Source organism: Asterias amurensis, chromosome 3 (genome assembly GCF_032118995.1).
Source record: "Asterias amurensis chromosome 3, ASM3211899v1".
In the NCBI taxonomy this organism is placed as follows: Eukaryota; Metazoa; Echinodermata; class Asteroidea; order Forcipulatida; family Asteriidae; genus Asterias; species Asterias amurensis.
In genome coordinates this window covers 28489914-28513695 of record NC_092650.1, presented here as the reverse complement: position 1 = coordinate 28513695, position 23782 = coordinate 28489914, and the positions used below count along the sequence as shown (strand labels likewise).

Genomic DNA, 23782 nt, shown 5'->3' with positions numbered 1-23782 from the left:
AGTGAAAAATTACATTTTGGTAATGGCTCGGCAAAAGCCAGTTTCAGCAATAATTGTACTGGAGCAGCATTATTTTCTGGACCACAAGATTTATACAACACAAGAGTTATGGGTGAATTGCCTTAATCATTTACAAAATCCCAAGATATCATAACATTATCTGAAAACATTTTAGCTTTAAACCTTTTTTACCTCAACTTACTGACCAGCTCGAATAAATATATATTGTATTTAATACCATGATGCCTGTACACTTTACAGTGCCTAGACTATCAAAGAGGAATATCATTACCCAGATAATCAATGTCAGTATACCTCTGACAATAGTTGCCATGGTAATCCTATCACCCACATACAGACCAATACTGTATGTACCATTAAAACTACATTCCTAAAGGGAGAAAGAATACAGTACTTTCTGTTAAAGAGAAATAAAATATGCCATAAGTCATCAAACTTACTTGAAAATAATCCTTGAGAAAAATGGTACCTAGGCTTCTTTTAAACATCTATCCATGTAGATAATGATAAAGAAAAACCAGTATGGTTTTGTATGTGTGACAGCTAAGCAATGATGAGTTAACTGGTGTGGGTTGTCTCCACCTGAAACTGAATACATATCATAAGTATTCAAGTCATTCAGGGGTTTACTTACTATATTATCCTCATAATCAAATAAAATTCCTACTTTGATACAAATACAGGAAAATTGTTCCCAAAATGCAAGGTCTTATAATTTTCCAGATCAAAACATACACATAGGTTTTAATATTCCTAACAATCACCTAATTCAACAAAATGTAGGTTGGTTTTCAATGACATATACACCATATTCAGTATCATTCAGACTGGTATGCATTGAGAAAGAAAAGATGTTCTGCTTCTTTTTTTATCATACACATACATTGTACAAACACAAACTGATTGGAAATGTTCAAAAATGTACTCTGTAACAAAATATGTATGTAGGTCAATATACACATCAAATAAAAAATTATTGCTTGGATATTTTGAAGGAAAAACTCTGGAAATGGAGATTGCCAGGAAGGGAAGCCATGTCTGGCAACACTAACCAAATTACTCTTATCAAATTATACAAGTCAAGTTGGCTCTAAGTATAAATTATCTATAAAAAGATACAAAGTTGTTGATAGTTAATGCAGAGGGTTTTAAAGACAGAATGAGAAATAGAAAAACCACACAATACTTTCCTTTTCATTTTGTGGATAACCAATAAAAAATAAACACAATGTTCAGTTGAACTTGTTTTTCAACTAAACAGACAAAACCTTTTTTTTTCAGCTTAAATGATGTATAGTTTGTGCAACTGTTGTATAAAGTATGGTAAAGAAATACATGTAAGCTTGAAAGATGAGGCAGGAGTAATCATCCAAAGTGAAGGTCTCTTTTTAAATGACTTTGCAAATAAATACATGTACATGTAGCCTATCCCACCACTAATGAAAAAGAGCAAGGAAGGGTTGGGGATTTTAATATTATACCCATCAATAGTTCAGATTTTAAAATGCATTAAAATGGTTATATTTAATTTACAAATGGCCCCAAGATAATTATAGATTTTACAGGTTTCCTGAAATTCTCAGAGGATTGCAGAAATTGCAAGTTAACATCTTACATTTTAATTTGACTGGGATTTCAGCTCTTGGGAAATGCCAAAAACTCACTGATGTTATTTAATGAGTAATCAAATTATATCCCTGAAGTAAACATTTATCAGGACTACCTGCTTCTAAAATCTAATGTATATAAATGCACATCAGAACAACTGAGAGTGTTATGCTCCTTTTAATGTACAAAAAGTATTAAAATAAATATACTGTATTGTGTTATTGTTGCTTGAGGTTTTACATCAGTTATTACGAAGGTACATATGTATAGTGCCGATAAATTCATAACTTTTAATGATGGATCAAAACAATTATACTAACATTTTGTTAAACACAGATTTGCTTTTAAATGTTTTTGTAGAATTGTAACAAATCTACTCTATTTTAAATTTTATCTTAAAATTAACAGCTATTCAGCGAAAACTGTTTTCTGAAGACAATTAGTGCATATTCAAATTGTCATTATAATATTCAAAGTATCATCTGATTTCTATAAGCTTTTAATAAATATGTTAAATTAGAGCATTTTCTTTTCTTTCTTGCTGAGATTACAGAAATAATTGAATGAATTGATTTCACAGTTCTATTAAAATAGTTTCAATGTTAATACAAGGTTGATACCACTTACACACATCTAATGAAAAACATCAAGGCCATGACAAGCAAACTAAAACAAATCAATTGGCATTTTCAATAGTATCATATAATGATTGTAAAATCAGACTGACAAATTCCAAGAAAGGAAAAACAGTTCATAAACCTTTGCATTCCTCATCCAGTGGAAACCATAAATATACAATATTCAGACCAATCCATTAGATTTCTTCTCATGACAATCCACATTCCTAATAATGTGTCTTGGTCTTTTCTTCATTTCATATAAATCTACATCGATTTTTACAGTACATATTTTGCAGCATATTAATTGCCTTGAGGTGTTGTGTTTTTTTATGGATCTTACTGATCAAAGGTTACCAGTTGATATGGATTGTCAGTGCTTCAGGCCATTTGGGGTTTTCCAGCATCCTCACTGATTCCTTGGCTGCTTAGATTAACAAGCCCAAAGGAAACTGTACTCGAGAAAACTAATTGTTTATTTGCGTGTCTTGACTTGCATCTTATAAGCCAAGGTGACCCTTAAAGCAAGAGTATCATATTGGCTGATGAGTTTTTCAAGTGCTAGTGACCTTGGGTTTTTTGTTTAATAAAATAACAAGTATCAGCTCATACTTCTTTGTGTCACTTTATATTTCAGATTGTTGCTAGCAAAAAACTTGAAAAACCTCTTATGTTGAATAGTGGAAAACCAGCAGGAAAATCAATGATAACGGTAAGTTTTAAATTATGCAATGAATTTTTGTAGAAAGGGGACTTTTGTTTTTTTCTTTATTTCAACTCTCTATTTGGTTTATATTTTAAGAAATTCTGCATCCTTCTTAGTTTTCTTAAACTAAGAAACTTTAGCCTCTGTAATTCCTAACAAACAGTTGTTATATATATTTCATTATTTTCAGTTGTGATAATGCTGTTATTGCATTACACAAGTGTATCATATCTCATCACAAGTAAATAAACTTCACTTCTTTGTCAGTTCTTTTTAGAACCACCTGCATGTCTTGCTTCCTATCTTTGGATGAACACCATAAACAAATTTCGGTTGACAGCCATGCTCACCTTTATTTTATTTATTTTATTGTTTTTGGGACAATATTGCATTTAGGAATAATATTTTGTAGTGGAATTGTGTAGACTTTGATATAAAACAACAAGTTGACTGTGTTGACTGTTGATATGAACTCAATATACTCTTTGTTTTGTATAAATACACCAGTAGTGAATTATTCACTTGGCAAGCTTTACTATTATCTTATGCATAATTTCCAATTGGACATTGTTTTACCCTGATGACCAAGTTTCTAGGCCTCACATTTTTTATCTAGTATCATATCAAAGCAGTCTCTTTTGAGCTTTTCTCTAGCTAATTATATGTTGTGCTACTTAATATTTCTATCAAAATGGTATCCCTAGATTTGATCATTAACGCATCCTCTAGTTTAGAATTCATTACCCTTCACAATCTTTGGAAGGACACCCTGAATTATTTTTCCCAAAATGCTTGGAAGACAAACAGCCAAGAACCAGGGAAAAGAAAGAGCTGCTTTTTCCTGATTAATAAATGCACACCTGACCCTTTGGATGTCAAAACAACTTTGTGTCATCTGTAGCCTTCGGGTTACAGTTAAAGAAAATGTTTGATGAATGGTAAGCACTAGAATTTATTATTACACGACAGAACCATATTGGCAAAAGGTTCAGTAATTCACATTGCTTTTTATGTGTTAGTTTCTTAGTTTGGATAATGTGTCTATTTTTGGCACCTAAACCGGGTGTCGTGGTTTAATTTTGGAATGCAAATTTATTGCCAAGTGTATTGGGGTTGTTTCTTTCAAAAATGATGTAGGATACTAGAATGCGCGTCTAATTTGATATTATAATGGACAATACTGATGCATACATTTACAATATTTGTTCAATATCCATCATCACTCTTGTGCTTCTCTTCCCGTAATTCCCTTCAATCAATTGAACCCCTCATACGCACCACTTGTACCTTTCATATGTATACATGTATCATCCAAAAGGTCCCATGACAGCTTAGCACATCACACACACCCAAGGGAAATTAAAACAACTGATAAACCATACAAAGGAGATCTGTTGAACTGGCAGCACTTTAATCACAAGTATCATGGGGGGAATGCAATCCAAAGACTAAAATTAAAACTTAAAACCTCTTAAAAAGCCATTATGCACTGAATGTACATCTTGCATAATAAGTACCCAAACATGATTTAAAAAAATAGATCTAAATTGGTCAGTCTCAAGTGAAGAGATATTTACACATGAAATGCTACCTTGTGAGGAGTGATCCTGATTGGTTGAGTCATGACAACATTCCAAGCAATGGTATTTTGTGATAAAAACAGATACGTGCAAAAAGCAACTTACAAAAGAAGAAGCTATACCCTCACAAAGCATGAGGCAAAGAACCATGTTGTTTCTTCCTCCATGGTCCAAGTAAAGCCCTTTAATGAAGCTGGATTGTAATAATTGAAGTTATATGCTATGCACAGTTAAAATGTTTAAATGATACAAAATGTTTGTACAATGTTTGTAGGCAGCTAAGGTTTGCTAGTCAAACAACACTGCATAGTAAATACTAGGTCAATAAAGAATAGTGCAGACCTGAACTGTTGTCAAAGAATTAAACTAAAGAAGAAAACACAAATAGTGAGTTAATTGACAATTTAACCAGGTCGCTATGGAGGACACAATAACATGCAAAACTCTTCAGCAACACGCAGAGGCTGTCTTATATTGGAGGCTGTGTTATTGGCATTGCAATTTGTGTGCGTGTTTCGCAGTTATGAGGTACTGTGGTAGTTTGGGTATAGGAGGCTAATGTAGAGTCCCTATGGTCATGGTTCAGTGGTCTCAGTGAAAAACACTGCAAACAACAGAGTGACTAGATCTTTGGATGCATTTGTACCTAATGCTTTTGTTGAAGACCTGTTCCTTTTGTATAAAGGTCTAGATTTTGTAATGATGTATTATACTGCATTGTTATGAGGGCTTTTATTTACAGTATACCATCTGTGGTGTGGGTCATTGATCCAATGTTACATAATGGCTTTCTAATGGTCAGATATTACTTCAGTACAATGCTATTGCGCTTCAGAATTTCAACCATTGCAAGCCAAAAAATGTGCAAATGTTTATGGGAAAACGCCTTTATGTGAGTGTCCAAATGGAGTTCCTTGACAAAAAAAACCTATTAAGAATTAGGAGGTGTTGGCTCTTTGGGTTGGTTCTCAACATTTCAAACGTTATACTCTGCTGGTATTCAGGAGCAGACTATTGCTTTGTGACTGAAAATAATCCCAAAAAGTAACAGGAAAAGAGTCTTCAATCTTGAAGCAAACGTGAAAAGTGTAGCTTTTAGAACGTGAGATTTCGATTTCAAATCTAAACTGGTTTTTATGCAAGGCACATAATTATTACTTACTTGACATTCTGGGAAAAGAAATAACTTTACAAGTCATTGCAGTATACAACTATGTAAACTAATAGTCTAATTGGTTTCCAGCTAGTTTGGCTTCCTTCAAGAGGTATAAAACAATTTGATTCAGTGACCATGTACACTTGGAGCTGCAGGTTGGGTTAATTGTTGCCTGTCACGCACAGCTGCATCTTCATGTTTCCGATAACATGTGAATGAGGAAGAAGGTATCGGTCTAGTGTCAGCCTCAATTCATCAAAGGGAAGACATGATCTACTACATGTAGCATAAGGCATCTACGCCTGCCATCTTATATTTATTTACTGTTTAAGAGTAGACATCATTAGTTAGGCATGTACGAATGAATGACTTGTAAGCATGCTGCTGAGATCACATGGGAAGCAGTATCAACAAACGATGCATTTGTTCAACAAATTTCTCTATGCCTCACTGGATGCGTAGATTATCCTTTTATTAGAAATAGCAGTTAAAGGGTGTGCTATACACCATTGACAGTTTAATAAAAGTTTAGTGGAAATAATCAGCTTGGATATAAATAAAAAAAGGTAGATCACGTTTTAGATTGATTTCACTTTAAATGTCTAAACAAAGAACAATTTATAAAGCGCAAAACAAGAGCAGATGACTTCACCAGCCTTAAAGGAACACGTTGCCTTGGATCGGATGAGTTGGTCTATAAAAAGTGTTTGAAACCGTTTCATATGAAACGTATATGGTTAGAAAGATGTTTTAAAAGTAGAATATAATGATCCACACAAGTATCTCTCAAAACTGCACGGTTTTCTTTTTACGTCGCGAACTACCACGGTCGGCCATTTATGGGAGTCAAAATTTTGACTCCCATAAATGGCCGACCGTGTTATTGGACGAGGTAAAAAGAAAACCACGCAATTTCGAGGCGTATTTGTGTAGATCATTGTATTTTACTTTTACATCATCTTTCTAACCATATGCATTTTATAATAAACGGTCACAAAAGGCTTTTCAAAGACCAACTCGACCGATCCAAGGCAACGTGTTCCTTTAAGGCACAGGAACAGTTTTTAAAAAGTCTGGTCATTACAAATTTACATAGGAAAGTATTAAAAGTATTAAAATAGTTTTAAAAAAAAATACAGAAGACTGAGTTACAAAAATGGTTGCAAAGATACACATGATGAACATGCTTTATGTAAGGCATGTCAAAAACAGATATAATATATCATGTATCAAAATAGGGCTTTACTAGCAGTCTCTTTCCACTAAGGCAAAAACAACTTTTAACACCTTATTAGCAGGGAATATGCTCATCTACAAATTCAGTTAGATTTTTTAAAATAACAAATTTTCAGGCTATTATTTTCCCCAGAATAGAAACAAAATGTTTCAAAAGGGAAGCTGGCGGGAACCTAATAGTACGGGTCACTATGTATTCCAGCTGGATTTTCGTGCCAAAATGGATTTTATTGGCTTATATTTGATGTAATTAATGACCTACTGTGAAAGTTTGGTTGCATGACTTTAGTATAGCTGCATTAATAAGGTGTTACTGAGCTCAGGTGTTCTACAAATGTAAGTACACAATTTGAATGTGACAACAAGTTAGTATGCTGTACATATCAACCTGTCCGGTGTATGTATGCGCGTTGGACCGGATACTATATGTACTGTACATATTTTGCATTGGTTTGTATAGTCGGGAGTCCACTATTCTACAAGTCTAAAATAAAACATGTTGCAGTTTTTTTTTTTCAGCAAATAATATATACAAAAGTATATTTATAACAGCAACATTCAGTTTGAAGCTTTGTTAAGGAAATGTTGAGACAAATTTCAACAGTTATTTTTTGTGTTTTCTTGTGCCCCTGTTTTGCATTCTACTATTGTCAAATCAGACACCATGTGAGTTCTTGTGGTTTGTCTAGTGATCCACACATTAAAAAACTGCCAAAACTGCCCTGCACAATGAGGCAGTACATTGTCTCATAGAGCAGAAATAGTTACGATTACGTAAGTGAAGTGAAATGAATAAACCAGTATATTTTCTTTTGTATCAGTTGCATTTCAAAACAAATCAATTGTTATCCCCTGTATATAAAATGTATTGTTCCCTCCATGTGGGAAATGAGCATTATTACTATATGTACATGTATACTCACTCAGTGACCGCATTGATTTTCTTTATTTTTACTTATCCTGCGATGGTAATGGCTTCTGGTTCATCTTTTCATACATGAGTCTAGCTTTTGTCTCTTTCTTTTTAAAAATATAGGATGCAATAAAAGGTTCCTTTAATTAATAAGATTTGCATTTTTGGAACGCCATTCCATCTAGATCGTCCTGTGCTTGCTGGGTCGCTATTCCTTTTCCATAAAGCAATATTTTAATCAAATACACTGTATGAAGATATTATGTTTTAGCAGGTGCATGGTTCTCCTTTGGAATCTTAACATGCTTAACAAGCTTGTTTATTGGTTGTTCATTCATACATGTTTACTAAATTTAAAGGCAGGCGACACTATTGGTAATTGTCAAAAGTCTGGCCTTCACAGTTGGTGTATCTCAACATATGCATAAAATAACAAACCTGTGAAAATTTGAGCTCAATCGGTCGTCGAACTTGCGAGATAATAATGAAAGAAAAAAACACCCTTGTCACACGAAGTTGTGTGCGTTTAGATGGTTGATTTCGAGACCTCAAGTTCTAAATCTGAGGTCTCGAAATCAAGTTCGTGGAAAACTGCTTCGTTCTCGAAAACTATGGCACTTCAGAGGGTGCCGTTTCTCACAATATTTTATTCCATCAACCTCTCCCCATTACTCGTCACCAAGAAAGGTTTTATGCTAACAATTATTTTGAGTAACTTATACCAATAGTGTCTACTGCCTTTAACATTTAGTATTTCTTAACAGATGTCCCCAATTTGTTAAGTCTTATGGCTTAAAGTGCATTTTATTTGTAACAACTTCTTTGCAGAATTTTAAAGAACAAAAGCAGAGACAGTTCATATGAATTAAATGTGTAGAATTTGGTGAGGTTTGCGGTAGCACCATGTCAAGTCTCTTTGAGTACTCCTGGTTCTAAAAAGTGGTTGACAACTCAATGCGCATCAGTACTCTCTGAGCATCTTCAGAAAATTTGATTTTGAAACTAATCTCTAAATGTGTAAACTCTTCCAGATTACAGCAGAAGAGATGGCAGAGAACAACGATGCACTTATCTTGTCTTTCAGAGCTCACAACTTGGACAAAAAAGTGAGTAAAATGAATTGTTTTTGCCATGGATTAGAGGGAGAGTTCGCAACAGTTGTGCACAAACACATAAATAGGGCAGTTCTGATCAGTTGAATTGCCTGTAGGTTTAGGACTTTAATTTCATGATTTCAATTTAAAAGTTAACCCTTATTTAATAACTCACATTTGTTGACGTTACTTCAAACTCTTCAAAATGTTTGAATGGCATTGCTCTCTCTGGTATGTTTCATCTTGGACAGAGCCACCCTCGAGGATTCTGTTCATCTTTCGATAAAACTCGGCTTAACACTCAAGATTAACTTATGGCAACCACGCCTTCTTACACTCTGCTGCTGACATTTGAAACAGTCTCCCAATTAGTATCTGTGATTCATCTTGTATTGTTACAATTAAGACAAATTTAAAAGTTATCTCTTTACTAAATAGTAGATTTATGATTTGTTCAAGCTTGTTTTAATTTATCCTTTTCTTTGTTACGCGCTTTGATCGTGTTTGGAAAAGCGCAGTATAAATATGCCTTGTAGTATTATTACTATTATTATTATTAGAATAAAACCATTTGGAATAGGACCAGAAGTGTACAGTCATGTCTTAGAAGGCAAACAGCTGGTAACGTGTTTGTATCCAGATTGATGTCAGCATCTTTAGTTACCAATTACGGCCATTGCAGGAATAAATGCAATATTCTGATGATAATTTGTGTCTAAGTTGAGTACTAATATAGGCTCTGACAAAATGACAAAGTCCCATAACCTTTAATGCATGTTGCAGATTTGGTTTTATAGTGTCAAACTCATACATGTGTACATTGAAACAAAATGAACATCGAGGACACACTGTAGGAATGTGAGTCCTCTCTCTACATTAAGCATCTTGTACATCTGAAGAATTATTACTTTGAGACAAGTATTGGATAGCATCAGTGTTTTAAGCTGTACTCTTACAAAATTTGAGATGCTAACAAAAATATGTTGTTATGAGTTTAAAACCAACAGTGTACTCTAACTTTAGAACGGGATTCAATTTAAAGGAACACATTGCCTTGGATCGGACGAGTTGGTCTATAAAAAGCGTTTGTAACCTTTTTTTATAAAATGCATACGGTTGGAAAGATGTTTTAAAAGTAGAATACAATGATCCACACAAGTTTGCCTCGAAATTGCGTGGTTTTCCTTTTACTGTGCGAACTAACACGGTCGGCCATTTATGGGAGTAAAAAATTTGACTCCCATAAATGGCCGACCGTGTTAGTCGACGAGGTAAAAGGAAAACCGTGCAATTTCCAGGCATGTTTGTGTGGATCATTGTATTCTACTTTTACAACATCTTTCTAGCCATATGCATTTTATAAAAAAACGGTTACAAACGCTTTTCAAAGACCAACTCGACCGATCCAAGGCAACGTGTTCCTTTAATGAAGTTATCATACTGACAAATGTAATGATGGAAACATGGTGTACTGGAACCGTTTTTATTTTTATTTTTTTAAATCACTTTCCAAGCTTAGCAAATTTAATAAAAAACATGCAGCTTATTGGTCTCAGCCACAAACATGTTGAACATGTGTACCATGTATTGCCCTTGAAACTTATATTACTACAGTAAATGATAAACATTAAATATTTGTACTAGAGAGTATGGACTCACAGACGGCTGTCATCCATCAGTCTGTCGACCATAAATCACAGCAATCTGACCCTTTTATGTTTTGTCATTTAATATCAGTCAACTGGTTTGTCCCTGGTGCTCAATTACAGAGACTAATTCTGGAATCTTAATCATCACAACCCTTTCCCAAAAAGCCCAACAAATTCTGAGCTGCTCTTCCTTTCCAGTGTACATACGAATGCTTAGGTAGATATGTTAATGCAATCAACATCTCAAGAGAGGACTTGACTTTGGCCTTGTGTTGGTAAACATCAAACAGATTATACAAGAACAACTACATACACAATGGACAAATATACAAATGAACGTGCATACATTGCAAAGATGTAGAGATTACACAGGGTAAGAAACATACCACCATCCTCCAGCAGTAAGTCTAATAGTGTCTTAGAAGAACAAATGCATTCATCTGCAAAGACAAATTCTTGTAACAGTTGTCATCAAATAGCCTTTCCACATTATATTACATACATTTAAAAAAGAACAAATTTTGGCAAAATTGTATGAGAAATATCAAGGGAATGAATTTGTCTTTTAATGGTTTCAGAATTTGCACCTTCAAAATCAAGAAATAAATCCCGTGCCCTGCACTAATGTTTTGGGAAGATTTTAATTTTAATTCATGAACATTTAGTTCATAACAATGAAAACATCACAATGCAGTCAAATTGAGTTAGAGTTTTTCATGCTGTGATAACAATATTGTTTGAGAATTCAAGCAGTTAAATTTAAAAAAAGATACACTTTAGGTCTGTTCTCTATTGTAATTTAACCAAGACTTTTCATGTTTTAAATGTAACTGTACATCAAGTGTGCATTTGGTAATTTTCTAACCTTTTCTCTTTAAGCCTTCAGAATTGATAAATGATTTACTTGCAAGATGTTAACTTCAGATTTCAGGAAAGTAATACACATCGTTGTAATATACAATGTGCTATGATGATGGCAAACACACAAGTAGGAAACTATAATCACACTCAAAATTATTGCACATCCTTGGTCTACATACAATAGGGACAGAAAAACAACATCATCAAAATGGTGAAACCTTCAAAGTGTTGTTGCAAATAAGTGTCTTTGAATATTGACAAAACCAATGATGATGTTCTTGTGCAGTCACCCTCTTTTTTAAGTTAAAACATTTAACCTGCATCTATAGGTGCGTATACATTTTAACTGGTAATTTTGTTTACTAATTTTTAACGATGATGCACATTTTTAGTTGTGATTACTGATACCTATCTATTTTGAGTCAAATAAAACACTTGTATGCACTAATCTAAAAAATCTTGGGAAAGATGAAAATATCTTGTACCTCTCTGTCAATTCATGTTCTTGGTCTTTATTATGTACAAACCTGTTCTAATTTTCATCATAGATACATGTATTGGTATCAGGGGCAGAACAAATATGGAGAAAAAAAATGAAATTCTTGGTTGTCTGACTCCTTGATGTTTGCGTATCTCACAGCATTATTAAAGAGCTCTTATTGAAAGGCATGAGAAAATGTGTTATTGGGGCACAGATGGTTGATAGATGCAAGTTTTAAAGTGAAGTGTGTGGTATGATCTGTGACCATGACACATACATGTATAGTATTGATGTTTTCTAAACATGATCACATCATTTTTCTGGCTGGTTATTTCCTTGCTAACCAGGTACATACAAACTGTTTTTTTTGCTGATGTCAGAAAATGGTATTGTTTGTAAAGTGAAGTTAATCCCGGCCAGTTTGAGAATAAATAATATATCATGTGTTTTATTCTTAACATGAAGGGCCTCTTTGGCTATGACTACTGAGATTGTTGCTTTGGATCTGGTTTCTGTTGATGGACATGGCCTTGCCGTCAGCTTCACCTTCATGGAAAGACTGTATTTCAATGGCACAGCATTTACATGGTTAACTCATCCCGGGCTATGGTTTGAAAACCTATCATTGTACAAAGTACAGTCAAGAACCTTGTATGCCATGGTATTGCAGTATGAATTACGGCAAGATTAACTGTGATCAGAGTGGTTTGAAAGGCAATCAGATTCGCATGGACAGAATAACCATAGTGTTAGATTCTGGGTTAGTCACAATTAAGTTTGCACTTTTGAGGTTGGGGTTATCAATCATTTGTTTTGAAACCAATACCAAGCTGATGTTATTTCCAAAGGCTGTTGTCATGTACACGTATTGTACCAAAAGGCAACCAATGAGAGGTCCTGTGTGTAATGGAAACCTACTGGCTATAGAGCAGAGGATACCCCTGCTACACGTACATGTAGATTATTTGTTTGGGAAATTTTGGAAACAAATCACTCTTCCTATTTTTTTATTTTGTAATATTTGTTTATCACTATTTTTGGTTGAGCATTTTTAAATCGACTAGAGTGGGACTTGAACCAACCTCCAGATTAATGTACCAGTGAGTACATGTAGGCATACACATTAATGTGCCAGTGAGTACATGTAGGCATACACATTAATGTGCCAGTGAGTACATGTAGGCATACACATTAATGTGCCAGTGAGTACATGTAGGCATACACATTAATGTGCCAGTGAGTACATGTAGACATACACATTAATGTGCCAGTGAGTACATGTAGGCATACACATTAATGTGCCAGTGAGTACATGTAGACATACACATTAATGTGCCAGTGAGTACATGTAGGCATACGCATTAATGTGCCAGTGAGTACATGTAGACATACACATTAATGTGCAAGTGAGTACATGTAGGCATACACATTAATGTGCCAGTGAGTACATGTAGGCATACACATTAATGTGCCAGTGAGTACATGTAGGCATACGCATTAATGTGCCAGTGAGTACATGTAGGCATACACATTAATGTGCAAGTGAGTACATGTAGGCATACACATTAATGTGCCAGTGAGTACATGTAGGCATACACATTAATGTGCAAGTGAGTACATGTAGACATACACATTAATGTGCCAGTGAGTACATGTAGGCATACACATTAATGTGCCAGTGAGTACATGTAGGCATACACATTAATGTGCCAGTGAGTACATGTAGGCATACGCATTAATGTGCCAGTGAGTACATGTAGACATACACATTAATGTGCCAGTGAGTACATGTAGGCATACGCATTAATGTGCCAGTGAGTACATGTAGACATACACATTAATGTGCCAGTGAGTACATGTAGGCATACACATTAATGTGCCAGTGAGTACATGTAGGCATACGCATTAATGTGCCAGTGAGTACATGTAGACATACACATTAATGTGCCAGTGAGTACATGTAGGCATACACATTAATGTGCCAGTGAGTACATGTAGGCATACACATTAATGTGCCAGTGAGTACATGTAGACATACACATTAATGTGCCAGTGAGTACATGTAGACATACACATTAATGTGCCAGTGAGTACATGTAGGCATACACATTAATGTGCAAGTGAGTACATGTAGACATACACATTAATGTGCCAGTGAGTACATGTAGGCATACGCAGTAATGTGCCAGTGAGTACATGTAGGCATACGCATTAATGTGCCAGTGAGTACATGTAGGCATACACATTAATGTGCCAGTGAGTACATGTAGGCATACACATTAATGTGCCAGTGAGTACATGTAGACATACGCATTAATGTGCCAGTGAGTACATGTAGACATACACATTAATGTGCCAGTGAGTACATGTAGGCATACGCATTAATGTGCCAGTGAGTACATGTAGGCATACACATTAATGTGCCAGTGAGTACATGTAGGCATACACATTAATGTGCCAGTGAGTACATGTAGGCATACACATTAATGTGCCAGTGAGTACATGTAGGCATACACATTAATGTGCCAGTGAGTACATGTAGACATACACATTAATGTGCCAGTGAGTACATGTAGGCATACACATTAATGTGCCAGTGAGTACATGTAGGCATATGCAATAATGTGCCAGTGAGTACATGTAGGCATACACATTAATGTGCCAGTGAGTACATGTAGGCATACACATTAAAACCAGGGACCTATAACAAAAGAGGACAATAGGGTCCATGGTTTGGGAAAGGTCCACGGATCGGGAAAAGTGTACAAAACCAATGGGAGATGTTGGCAAAAAGTAGAGTATAAACAAAGTAGGGACATAGGAGGTCCATGGTTGCAGGTGTAATCTGCATATTATGTGTGTAGCCCTGACATGGTGTCCTTATATTGGAGGATCTCTTTTTGCAGTTGCCAGTCAGAAAGCATTCTGCCTTTAACTGCCATATCCAGGGATCACACCAAGTTTGCATTGTTTACATTTAATAATTGGAATAGCTTTAAAACATTTTAACAGAATGAAGTATGTACATGAAGTAATAATTTGAAATGATTTGTTTTAAATGCTATGCAGGATATGATGGGCAAATCAGATCCCTTTCTTGAGTTTTATAAAGCTGGTGTTGGAGCAGATGACTGGCATAAAGTTCACGTAACAGAGGTAAGGCAACGATTCATATAAATTATCAACCTATTCAAGATTTAAAGAAAAAATTCCACTTTTACAGTTTAAAAGTAAAATGATTGATTGTATTATATTGATGTGTTATTTTAATAAATATTGGCACTAGAGACACCAGTTCAGATTGTTTTTTTTATTTTACACATACTGTGAACACATCTAACTCTGTGCACTCTCTGTACATTCCTTGGGTCTGTGCACTTAGAGACAACCAGTTCAGATTGTTTTTTTTATCTTACACATACTGTGAACACATCTAACTCTGTGCACTCTCTGCACATTCCTTGGGTCTGTGCACTTAGAAAAACTTCTTCAAGTCCACATATATTGTACGTAAAGTGTTTCAAGTCCCTACACTGTGTCCACACTGAACAGCAATACATGTATGTACATAATTTAGCTAATTAGTTGTGCTTAAAGTCTCACATTACATGCATGGATAGAGTCTGATTTAAAGTCAGTCTGACAATACAGTTTCTAAAATGACAATTCACATTAAACTAAATTGTTTCTAAGAGCTATGAAAAAGCCAGCTTCAACCAATGAGCTGGCAATTAGATAAACTATATCAAAATGGTATTTAATTGTCATAGAGAGATATGTTTATATATTAGAGTTAAATAAAAGACTCAGCGGCCAGCTTTAAACGTACTAAATAGATCAATTAGCTTGTATTACATACACAAGCATGATACATATTGTAAACAGTTCACAGACGTTGGACATTAAATATTTCTAGAAGCGTATGGAAGCAGTACAGCATGGAATGAAAAGTGAACTCCCCACTGGCTGGATTCCTAACATTCTCAAATATCAGCCCACCCTTGGCCAAGAAATTCATGGAATCTTATATGAATATTTGGCGTAAAAGCGTCCTCACAGGTCCTGTAAAATAAACTAAGATACAGCTGTATGTTTGTGTATCTAAACCATGTATACAGCTGGCATGGCTGGTGAATTAACCCTGTAGAGTTTGTAGTGCTATAGAATCTATCACATTATGAGATTACTCCTGGTGTAACACTGGCTGAAACCTGTATTAAGCATATTATAAATCATTCCATGTTCAAATAATTCAATTCTAGTTCTTAACCCTTCTGGATTAATTACATTTCTATTTGGAAAACTATTGAAAATCAAACAAGTAAGAAAACAAAAAATGTTTAGTTTCTTTGTGATTATAATATTTTAAAATAAAATCGCCTAAAAGACAATTATTCTGTTTAATGTTATTTGTAACAATTTGGCTAGGTTTTGAGGTACAAAACACCATGGAACCTACGTGTATGACGATAGACGGAAAATTGATTTGCTACTAAAACTCTTGTATAAATGTTGCCTTAAAATACTTGTTTTTTATTTGTTGATTTGATTTAGTAAAACTATGCTTAGTTAAAGACATTGGACACTATTGGTAATTGTCAAAGACTAGCTTTCACCAGTTTGTGTATCTCAACATATCCATAAAATAACAAACCTGTGAAAATTTGAGCTCAATCAGTCGTCGAAGTTGCGAGATAATAATGAAAGAAAAAACACCCTTGTCACACAAAGTCGTGTGCGTCTCTCCCCATTACTTGTCACAAAGTAAGTTTTTATGCCAATAATTATTTTGAGTAATTACCAAGAGTGTCTACTGCCTTAAAAGGCAGTAGACACTCTTGGTAATTATTATCATAAAACTTTTCTTGATTGCGAGTAATGGGGAGAGGTTGAAAGTATTAAACATTGTGAGAAACAGCTCCCTCTGAAGTAACGAAGTTTTCAAGAAAGAATTAATTTTCTACGAATTTGATTTCGAAATCTCAGATTTAGAATTTTATGTCTCGAAATCAAGCATCTGAAAGCGCACAAGGTGTGACCATGGTGCAGAGGGGTGTTTTTTCTTTCATTATTATCTCGCAACCTTGACGACCAATTTAGCTCAAATTTTCACAGGTTTGTTATTTTATGGGTATGTTGAGGTATACCAACTGCGAAGACAAGTCTTTGCCAATTACCAATAGTGTCTAGTGTCTTTAAACATTAAGATTTTAATTTATTTTTGTATATAGGTAATCAAGAACACACTAAACCCTACATGGAAACCGTTTAAGATCTCACTTCGTACTCTCTGCAGTGCTGACTATGACAAAAAGATCAAGGTGATGTGGCAGTTTTTATCTTTTCTTTCTTACTATCTTTCTATGCTCTTGTAACAAAATAATTATCACAATTTGGTGTTAGATGGAGACCAAGTTTTTACTATAAGCAGAGGTTATAAATCTACTGTGTCAAACAATGATTGAACACATCACAATACCTCTTCTACTTTCCCACCATTTCAACATGTGTACTATATCTTCACAGTTCTTCCACTTCGATCTGGACATTCTGATGTTGAATTCAAGGAGCTCTTCTGTTTATGTATAAACAAATATCTGGGCTATGATTATTTACATTCTAGTTTTGTCAAATGAAACTCCCCATCCCCCAGAAAAAAGAATACTGTGGTGCTCAACAACACAGCAGTAATTTCTTTCAAAGATCCAAACTCAGCCAATCCTCACTGAGTCGGAAAAAAAGTCATTGACATTCATCCGCGTTTGGGTATGCACCAGCGCCATTTGAAGGGCTCCAGGGAAGTTCGGTCCAGGCAACGGATGGCGGTGACGTGAATGAGGTGTACACACAACGGCTGGAAGAGCGTGACCATATGCCTGGCATTGTGCGCACTCGCTTGTCAAATTTGTAATTACCTGGGCTTGGTCTGTCATCCATAGTGTGGGTCTCATGATTCTATGGGCATCAATGATAGCGGTTGGGTCGACTGTCCTTATTGATTCCTTTTTGCAGATGCTCAATGCAGTTTCTACACTTTTATTAGACTATGGGTCTTGTTAGTTTTATAGAAAAACAAAAGTCAGAAGTATAATGAGAAATTATAATGTGTACTATGGTGTTGTACTCTTAGGCATTTGATATGTGATGTGCTTGTGGCTCTTAGACATGAACCTGTCCATCCATAAAACTTTCAACCAAGCAAACTTGATCATTATTAAAGGGACTGGATACACGCTCAACACAATTACAATACAATACAATACAATACAATACAATACAATACAATACAATAAAACTTTATTGTCCCTGCAAGGGAAATTCCTTTGGCCTTAAAGTTGCTCACATAAAAAAAAATAAAGTCACCAGTCAAAGGGTACAACGTTAAAAATGGGATAAACCTTTCCACAGAAAAATAGTGGGCCTAATAAAATACAGAGTTAAAAAGTGGACCACAGACAGATAAAAGGGCATATATACGGAAGGAAAAAGAACACTAAACAACAACAGAAGTAAAGATGCAGTTACAACAAAGTTGTTTAGATCCCAAATGATACAACAACTCACCGTTCAAGCTGGCCATTTCTTTACACTTAAACATGTCCAAACCAAACTTACATAACACAAACACCAAGCAAGTTTAATTTGCATAACAAGAATAAAAGGTGATGGTCTTCTTCAGAATCTGTTGACAATGTAAGTGTGGTTATTGGCAATGTGACTGCCAAGTAATCTACTACTGGTTCTTGGCCATCAGTACTAAACAGACTCTTTAATGTTTTATGTTTCTTCTGTGAAATCCACAATCAGCTTCTTGGATTTTGACTATAACTACACTTTAGAGTAAGATTAGATTCTTCACACATTGAGTTTTTTACATTTAATCTTCAAAGAAATGGTAACCTTTTCAATTGTTTTTCCTATATTTGAAATTTCTAAAAACAAATAAGAAGCAGTTGACACCCATGTACATATTGAAATGTACCGTTGCTAGATCTTGTAGTGTAAATTCAGTAATGCCAGGTGTAGAAGGTGTACATGAATGTACTTTTTACCAAGATCTATGTCACTTGTAATATTGACTATCATTGACTTTCCCTGGCCCTGAATGTCACCATGCAGAAGGTCACATGGTTATTTAGTGAACTGATCTAAACATTCAGAATGTACAAACCTGCAACAGTAGAAGATGGTAATTATTTAGAAGTACCAAAAGCTTGTCCTTGTAAGAAGCAGTGTTGAAGATATCAGTCTGCTCTACTCATTCATATCTTATGTCAGTACATGCTTAGCTATAATGAATGCTTACCTCGCCTTAGAAATTGTTTCAACTCAAAGGTTTCAATCTTCAATAAAAATTAATTGACTTTGACTTATCCATGGGCAGGTGGCTCACAAAACGTGTCTAGAATTTATGACCTGTTTCTATTGTTTGCTGGTCCCATTTGTCTTGATCTACAGATTGTGGTTTTTCTTTTTAACTGTTTTCATGTGACAATTTATTCTAATTTGAATAAAGAAATACTAGAAATACCACATTGACATGCTTTCATACTTGCTGCATCGTGGGTGATCACCATGTTGACTTGCAGTCTGTATTACTGTTGCAACTGTAGAGAGATTCACCACATTAACATACTTTCATACTTGCTGCAACGTGGGTGGTCACCATGTTGACATGCCTTCTGTATTACTGGTTGCAACTGTGGAGAGATTCACCACATTGACATGCCTTCATACTTGCTGCAATGTGGCTGGTCACCACGTTGACATGCCTTCTGTATTACTGGTTGCAACTGTGGATAGATTCACCACATTGACATGCCTTCATACTTGCTGTAATGTGGCTGATCACCACGTTGACATGTAGTCAGTGAAGCATAGGGTGTCAATTGCAACATCTGCACGTTACATCTAATACTGTCAAGTTGTTTATAGGATAAGACATGAATTTACATTAAATGCATCCAAGTTTTCCTCTATCAAAAAAAGATAACAGACGGCAATGGTTTGAAGACTTCCATTGGTTTCAGACAGTTCCCCTTTAAAGTCAGTAGTAGATTTATCATACACCATGAATTAATGCATAATTCTGCTATGTAACTTACTAATCTGTTATAATTATTTATTTTTGTACTGGTGTTCAGCAAACATAACAGTTAATTACAACAGGTATACTGTTAAGACCAAAATAAACTGGTAGATATAAATCCAAACCTTCACTCCATCAACTCCTTCATAGGTTCTTCTCCTATAGCGAGCATCTGTTTTCAACATACAATCTGTAATTATTACATGGCCTTCATATTAATCAGACAAAAAACCTACTCTCATTCAATTTTTTGTTATCCCATTTTTTCCCACTCATCCGGAAGCTTAGTAATGCAAATGTCCTTACTACACCATATGTGTGAGCAGAGTGACTCGTTTTGAAAATGGAACTTTTAAAATTTAGGATGACTGTTAAGCATTACATACCACACTATGTAGACAAATTAAAAGGTTTTAAAGGTCAGTCAAAAGTTTATTATGCTATTTATTTTGAGAGGGTTTGACAAACATTGTCAGACATACTTAAACAGTTTAGTTTCAGGATTTCCAAATTCTCCTGGAGCCTTAAATTTTTTTGTGAAAGAGGTAAAGCAATAAGCACTATGGTGATTGCTTTACTTATTATTTTATTTTATACTAATAATCATAACAATCAAAACAAAACAAAAACAGAATAAAAGCAAATAAGCCATACTTGAATGTCAAGTTTCACTGAGTGCCGGGTGTCTAAATAAATCTGTTCATACCAGCTGGGAAGGTAATACAGTCAGAATTGAAAGTTTGTAAATTTCAATTAATAAAACCCTTGCATTATAGGAGAACTTGAAGTACATGTACCAGTGTAATTCAAGTGTTTGGCTTGGTAAAAGAGGTTGCATTTTTTATCATTAAATTTATTGTATCAGTTTCATAGGGGTATTTGAAGTGCTTAAATGTATGTTTTCCAATAAAACGTTTTTATAACCTTAAAGGAACACGTTGCCTTGGATCGGTCGAGTTGGTCTTTGAAAAGCGTTTGAAACCGTTTGTTACGAATTGCAAATGATTAGATAGATAATTCAAAAGTAGAATATAATAATACACACAAACATGCCTCGAAATTGCACGGTTTTCCTTATACGTCGCGAAGAAACACGTTCGGCCATTTATGGGAGTCAACATTTTGACTCCCATAAATGGCCGACCGTGTTAGTGCGTGTCGTAAAAGGAAAACCGTGCAATTTCGAGTGATACTTGTGTGGATTATTATATTCTACTTTTAAAATATCTTTCTAACCATATGTATTTCATAACAAACGGTTTCAACTGCTTTTAAAAGACCAACTCGTCCGATCCAAGGCATCGTGTTCCTTTAAGACTAACTAGAAAACCTGTTTCTCACAAGGTGTACACCTAACTAGTAAAAGAACTTTATAAAAAAAAATTGTTTAACCCATATACCAATGTGTGTTAGCATTGTATACTCATTACTTTCCCGAGTTAGGTGAACAAATATCACAGGCATGTTACTCGGGTGGGATTCGAACCGACGACCCTTGCTAGAGCAGTGTCTTACCAACTAGACTACCGAGGTTGCCCGGTAGCTAGAGGCAGTTCGAATCCTATGTTTTGGCAGCGGGTACCGCAACGATAAGAGATACTAAATTTGGCACGGGGGATAAAGAATACTCAAATAACTTAGTTACATAGCACAATGTACATACATGCTCATGTCCTCTTAAACATAAGAACAGCATTGTTTTAAATAATAACATTGTGTACATATTGAACTGTTGTTTGGCTGTACATTTATACATGTATGTAGTAAACATGGCTCTAGAAGTATTCATGTGTTATAACCATCAATACATCAACAAGATTAAGACGATTATCATTAAGTCATTACAGAATAGTTCTCACTACACATCCGTTATTCAACCATCATTTCTGTTTTAGAATCAAATGGGGTAAATGACAACAACCTTTCTGGTCCAAACAACCCCTTGAAAGTGTTTAGGGACGTTCTGTGATACACAGTGACCATTTTCTTCTCAATATCTGTAATTGGACTCAGTCAACACAATCAAATTAAGTAGAGACTTCTTAACTGCCTACTACTCAGGCTGATGATAGGCTGATGATGTATTTCGGATGACATGGGAATTACAGAATGGCTCATCTCATGTTTTGGCTTGTGTTTTCTTTAAAGAATAAGGCAAGGTGAAATGTCTTGTTTTGAGAAACCTTAAGTGCTGTGTGTTGTTTTTCCTGTTTGAGACTAACCCATTCATGGTACATTTTCATAAGAAAACCTTAAACCTGATCACATCACAGACACCCTTAAACGATTTCACTAGCTTACAGTCTGTCAATGAGTTAACTTCAATTAATGATATTGCTTGCATGGTAAGCTATGAATGACAAGGTACTCTGATCTTCGATCTACAAACATATTCCTTCTAACATTCCTTAAAACCACCAACATTCTATGATGATTGTGCCTTGTCAAACTCTGGAACTCTAGACCATTAAATATCTGGGCTACAGAATCTCTCAAAAGCCTTTAACTTCAATAACTCTCTCAATTTTAAAAGCTTCAATAACTCTCTCAATTTTAAAAGCCTGCTCATTTTTCCGGTATCGCTGTTGACTGACTCTATATATTTTTTGTGTGTTTATCCGCTTGTTTTGTGTTATTTTGTTAGTGTGAAATGTTCTTATAAATACATCCTATTATGTACTTTGATAAAATAATGTATAATTTTGTCCTGTTAGGAACTTATTCTTATTTTTGAGGTTTTGTTTTTGTTTGGGGGGGGGGGGGCTAAGTTGCCTTGCGCCTTCAGAAGAGTACAGAGTTTTTAGAAAGTATTAAGATGATAGTTGACCAAATGTTAGGGTGATCATTGGCGTGTATTTTAAGTGTTTCATTAACAAACGCATTACGTTCACCAGCAAATGGTTTTCACACTTGACTGAGTACAAGTTCATGACATTAATTACAAGTTCATTCGAGCATCCTCTCCTAGTAGGCTCAGCCTGTTGATATTCACTGCTACAAACCTAGACAAATAGTCACAACATCAGTCTAGGGATTCTAACAACAACTTGTTGTGTTTCATTATTTATATCTTTCATCAATACAATGCTGTGTGGTTTATTTCGTACAGGTTGTCTGTAAAGACCACGACTTTGATGGCGGTCATGATCTGGTTGGGCATTTCTTCACATCAGTTCGGGAAATACGCTCTGCTTGCAAATGTCAGGTAGCACCATCTCGGTAGCCTTTAACCTTAAAATAGCTCACAAGTTTTGACCTTTGAACCTCTTTCTTCTTTGCAGGTGATGTGTTTTGATCACGATGAGGGAAGTGCAAACGACTTGATTGGTGAATTCTTTGCCACTGCTCGACAACTGGTCGAGAGTGGTAACCGACAGGTACTTTGATCTGTTGTGGGATTTCTGTTGTTGTCACGGTTACCAAAAACTAAAATATGCTGTCAATACAGGATAAAAGCAGATGTCAGGAAAGTTAGATCAGCTATGTTCAGCTCATTTCATAATGCCCCTTCCTGCAGTGTCATTGGAAACGATCTTTAGCTCCATAGCCCTTTAAACCCTTTTCATTTAGAAAAATTATCATGACCTGATGACCCCTGACCTAATCAACCTATTCACTTTCATTGTTATGTGCATGAATTAACGCTTTTTTGTTAAAAATCCAACCTGGTCAAAAGTTTTGAACTCGAGCACATTTCACTACATTATAATCTTGAAAATTGTAAATGTTTACTGTTTGGCACAAACCCAACTTTGATACCACCCATAGCAA

The 23782-nt window shown here is 35.1% G+C and overlaps 1 protein-coding gene across 3 annotated transcripts in view; it reads left to right on the top strand.

The window, feature by feature from the left end:
* LOC139935166 (copine-3-like) overlaps positions 1-23782 on the top strand; it is a 59348-nt gene that overhangs the window by 19460 nt on the left and 16106 nt on the right. For 2 of the 3 annotated variants that reach the window (XM_071929639.1, XM_071929637.1), the window contains exons 4-8: positions 2884-2958; positions 8869-8943; positions 14992-15078; positions 17154-17243; positions 23293-23388. In XM_071929639.1, coding sequence (XP_071785740.1) covers positions 2884-2958; positions 8869-8943; positions 14992-15078; positions 17154-17243; positions 23293-23388 — 423 coding nt within the window. Of the gene's footprint in view, positions 1-2883; positions 2959-8868; positions 8944-14991; positions 15079-17153; positions 17244-23120; positions 23217-23292; positions 23389-23782 lie in introns of all 3 variants that reach the window. The other variant, XM_071929638.1, reaches the window with a different exon arrangement.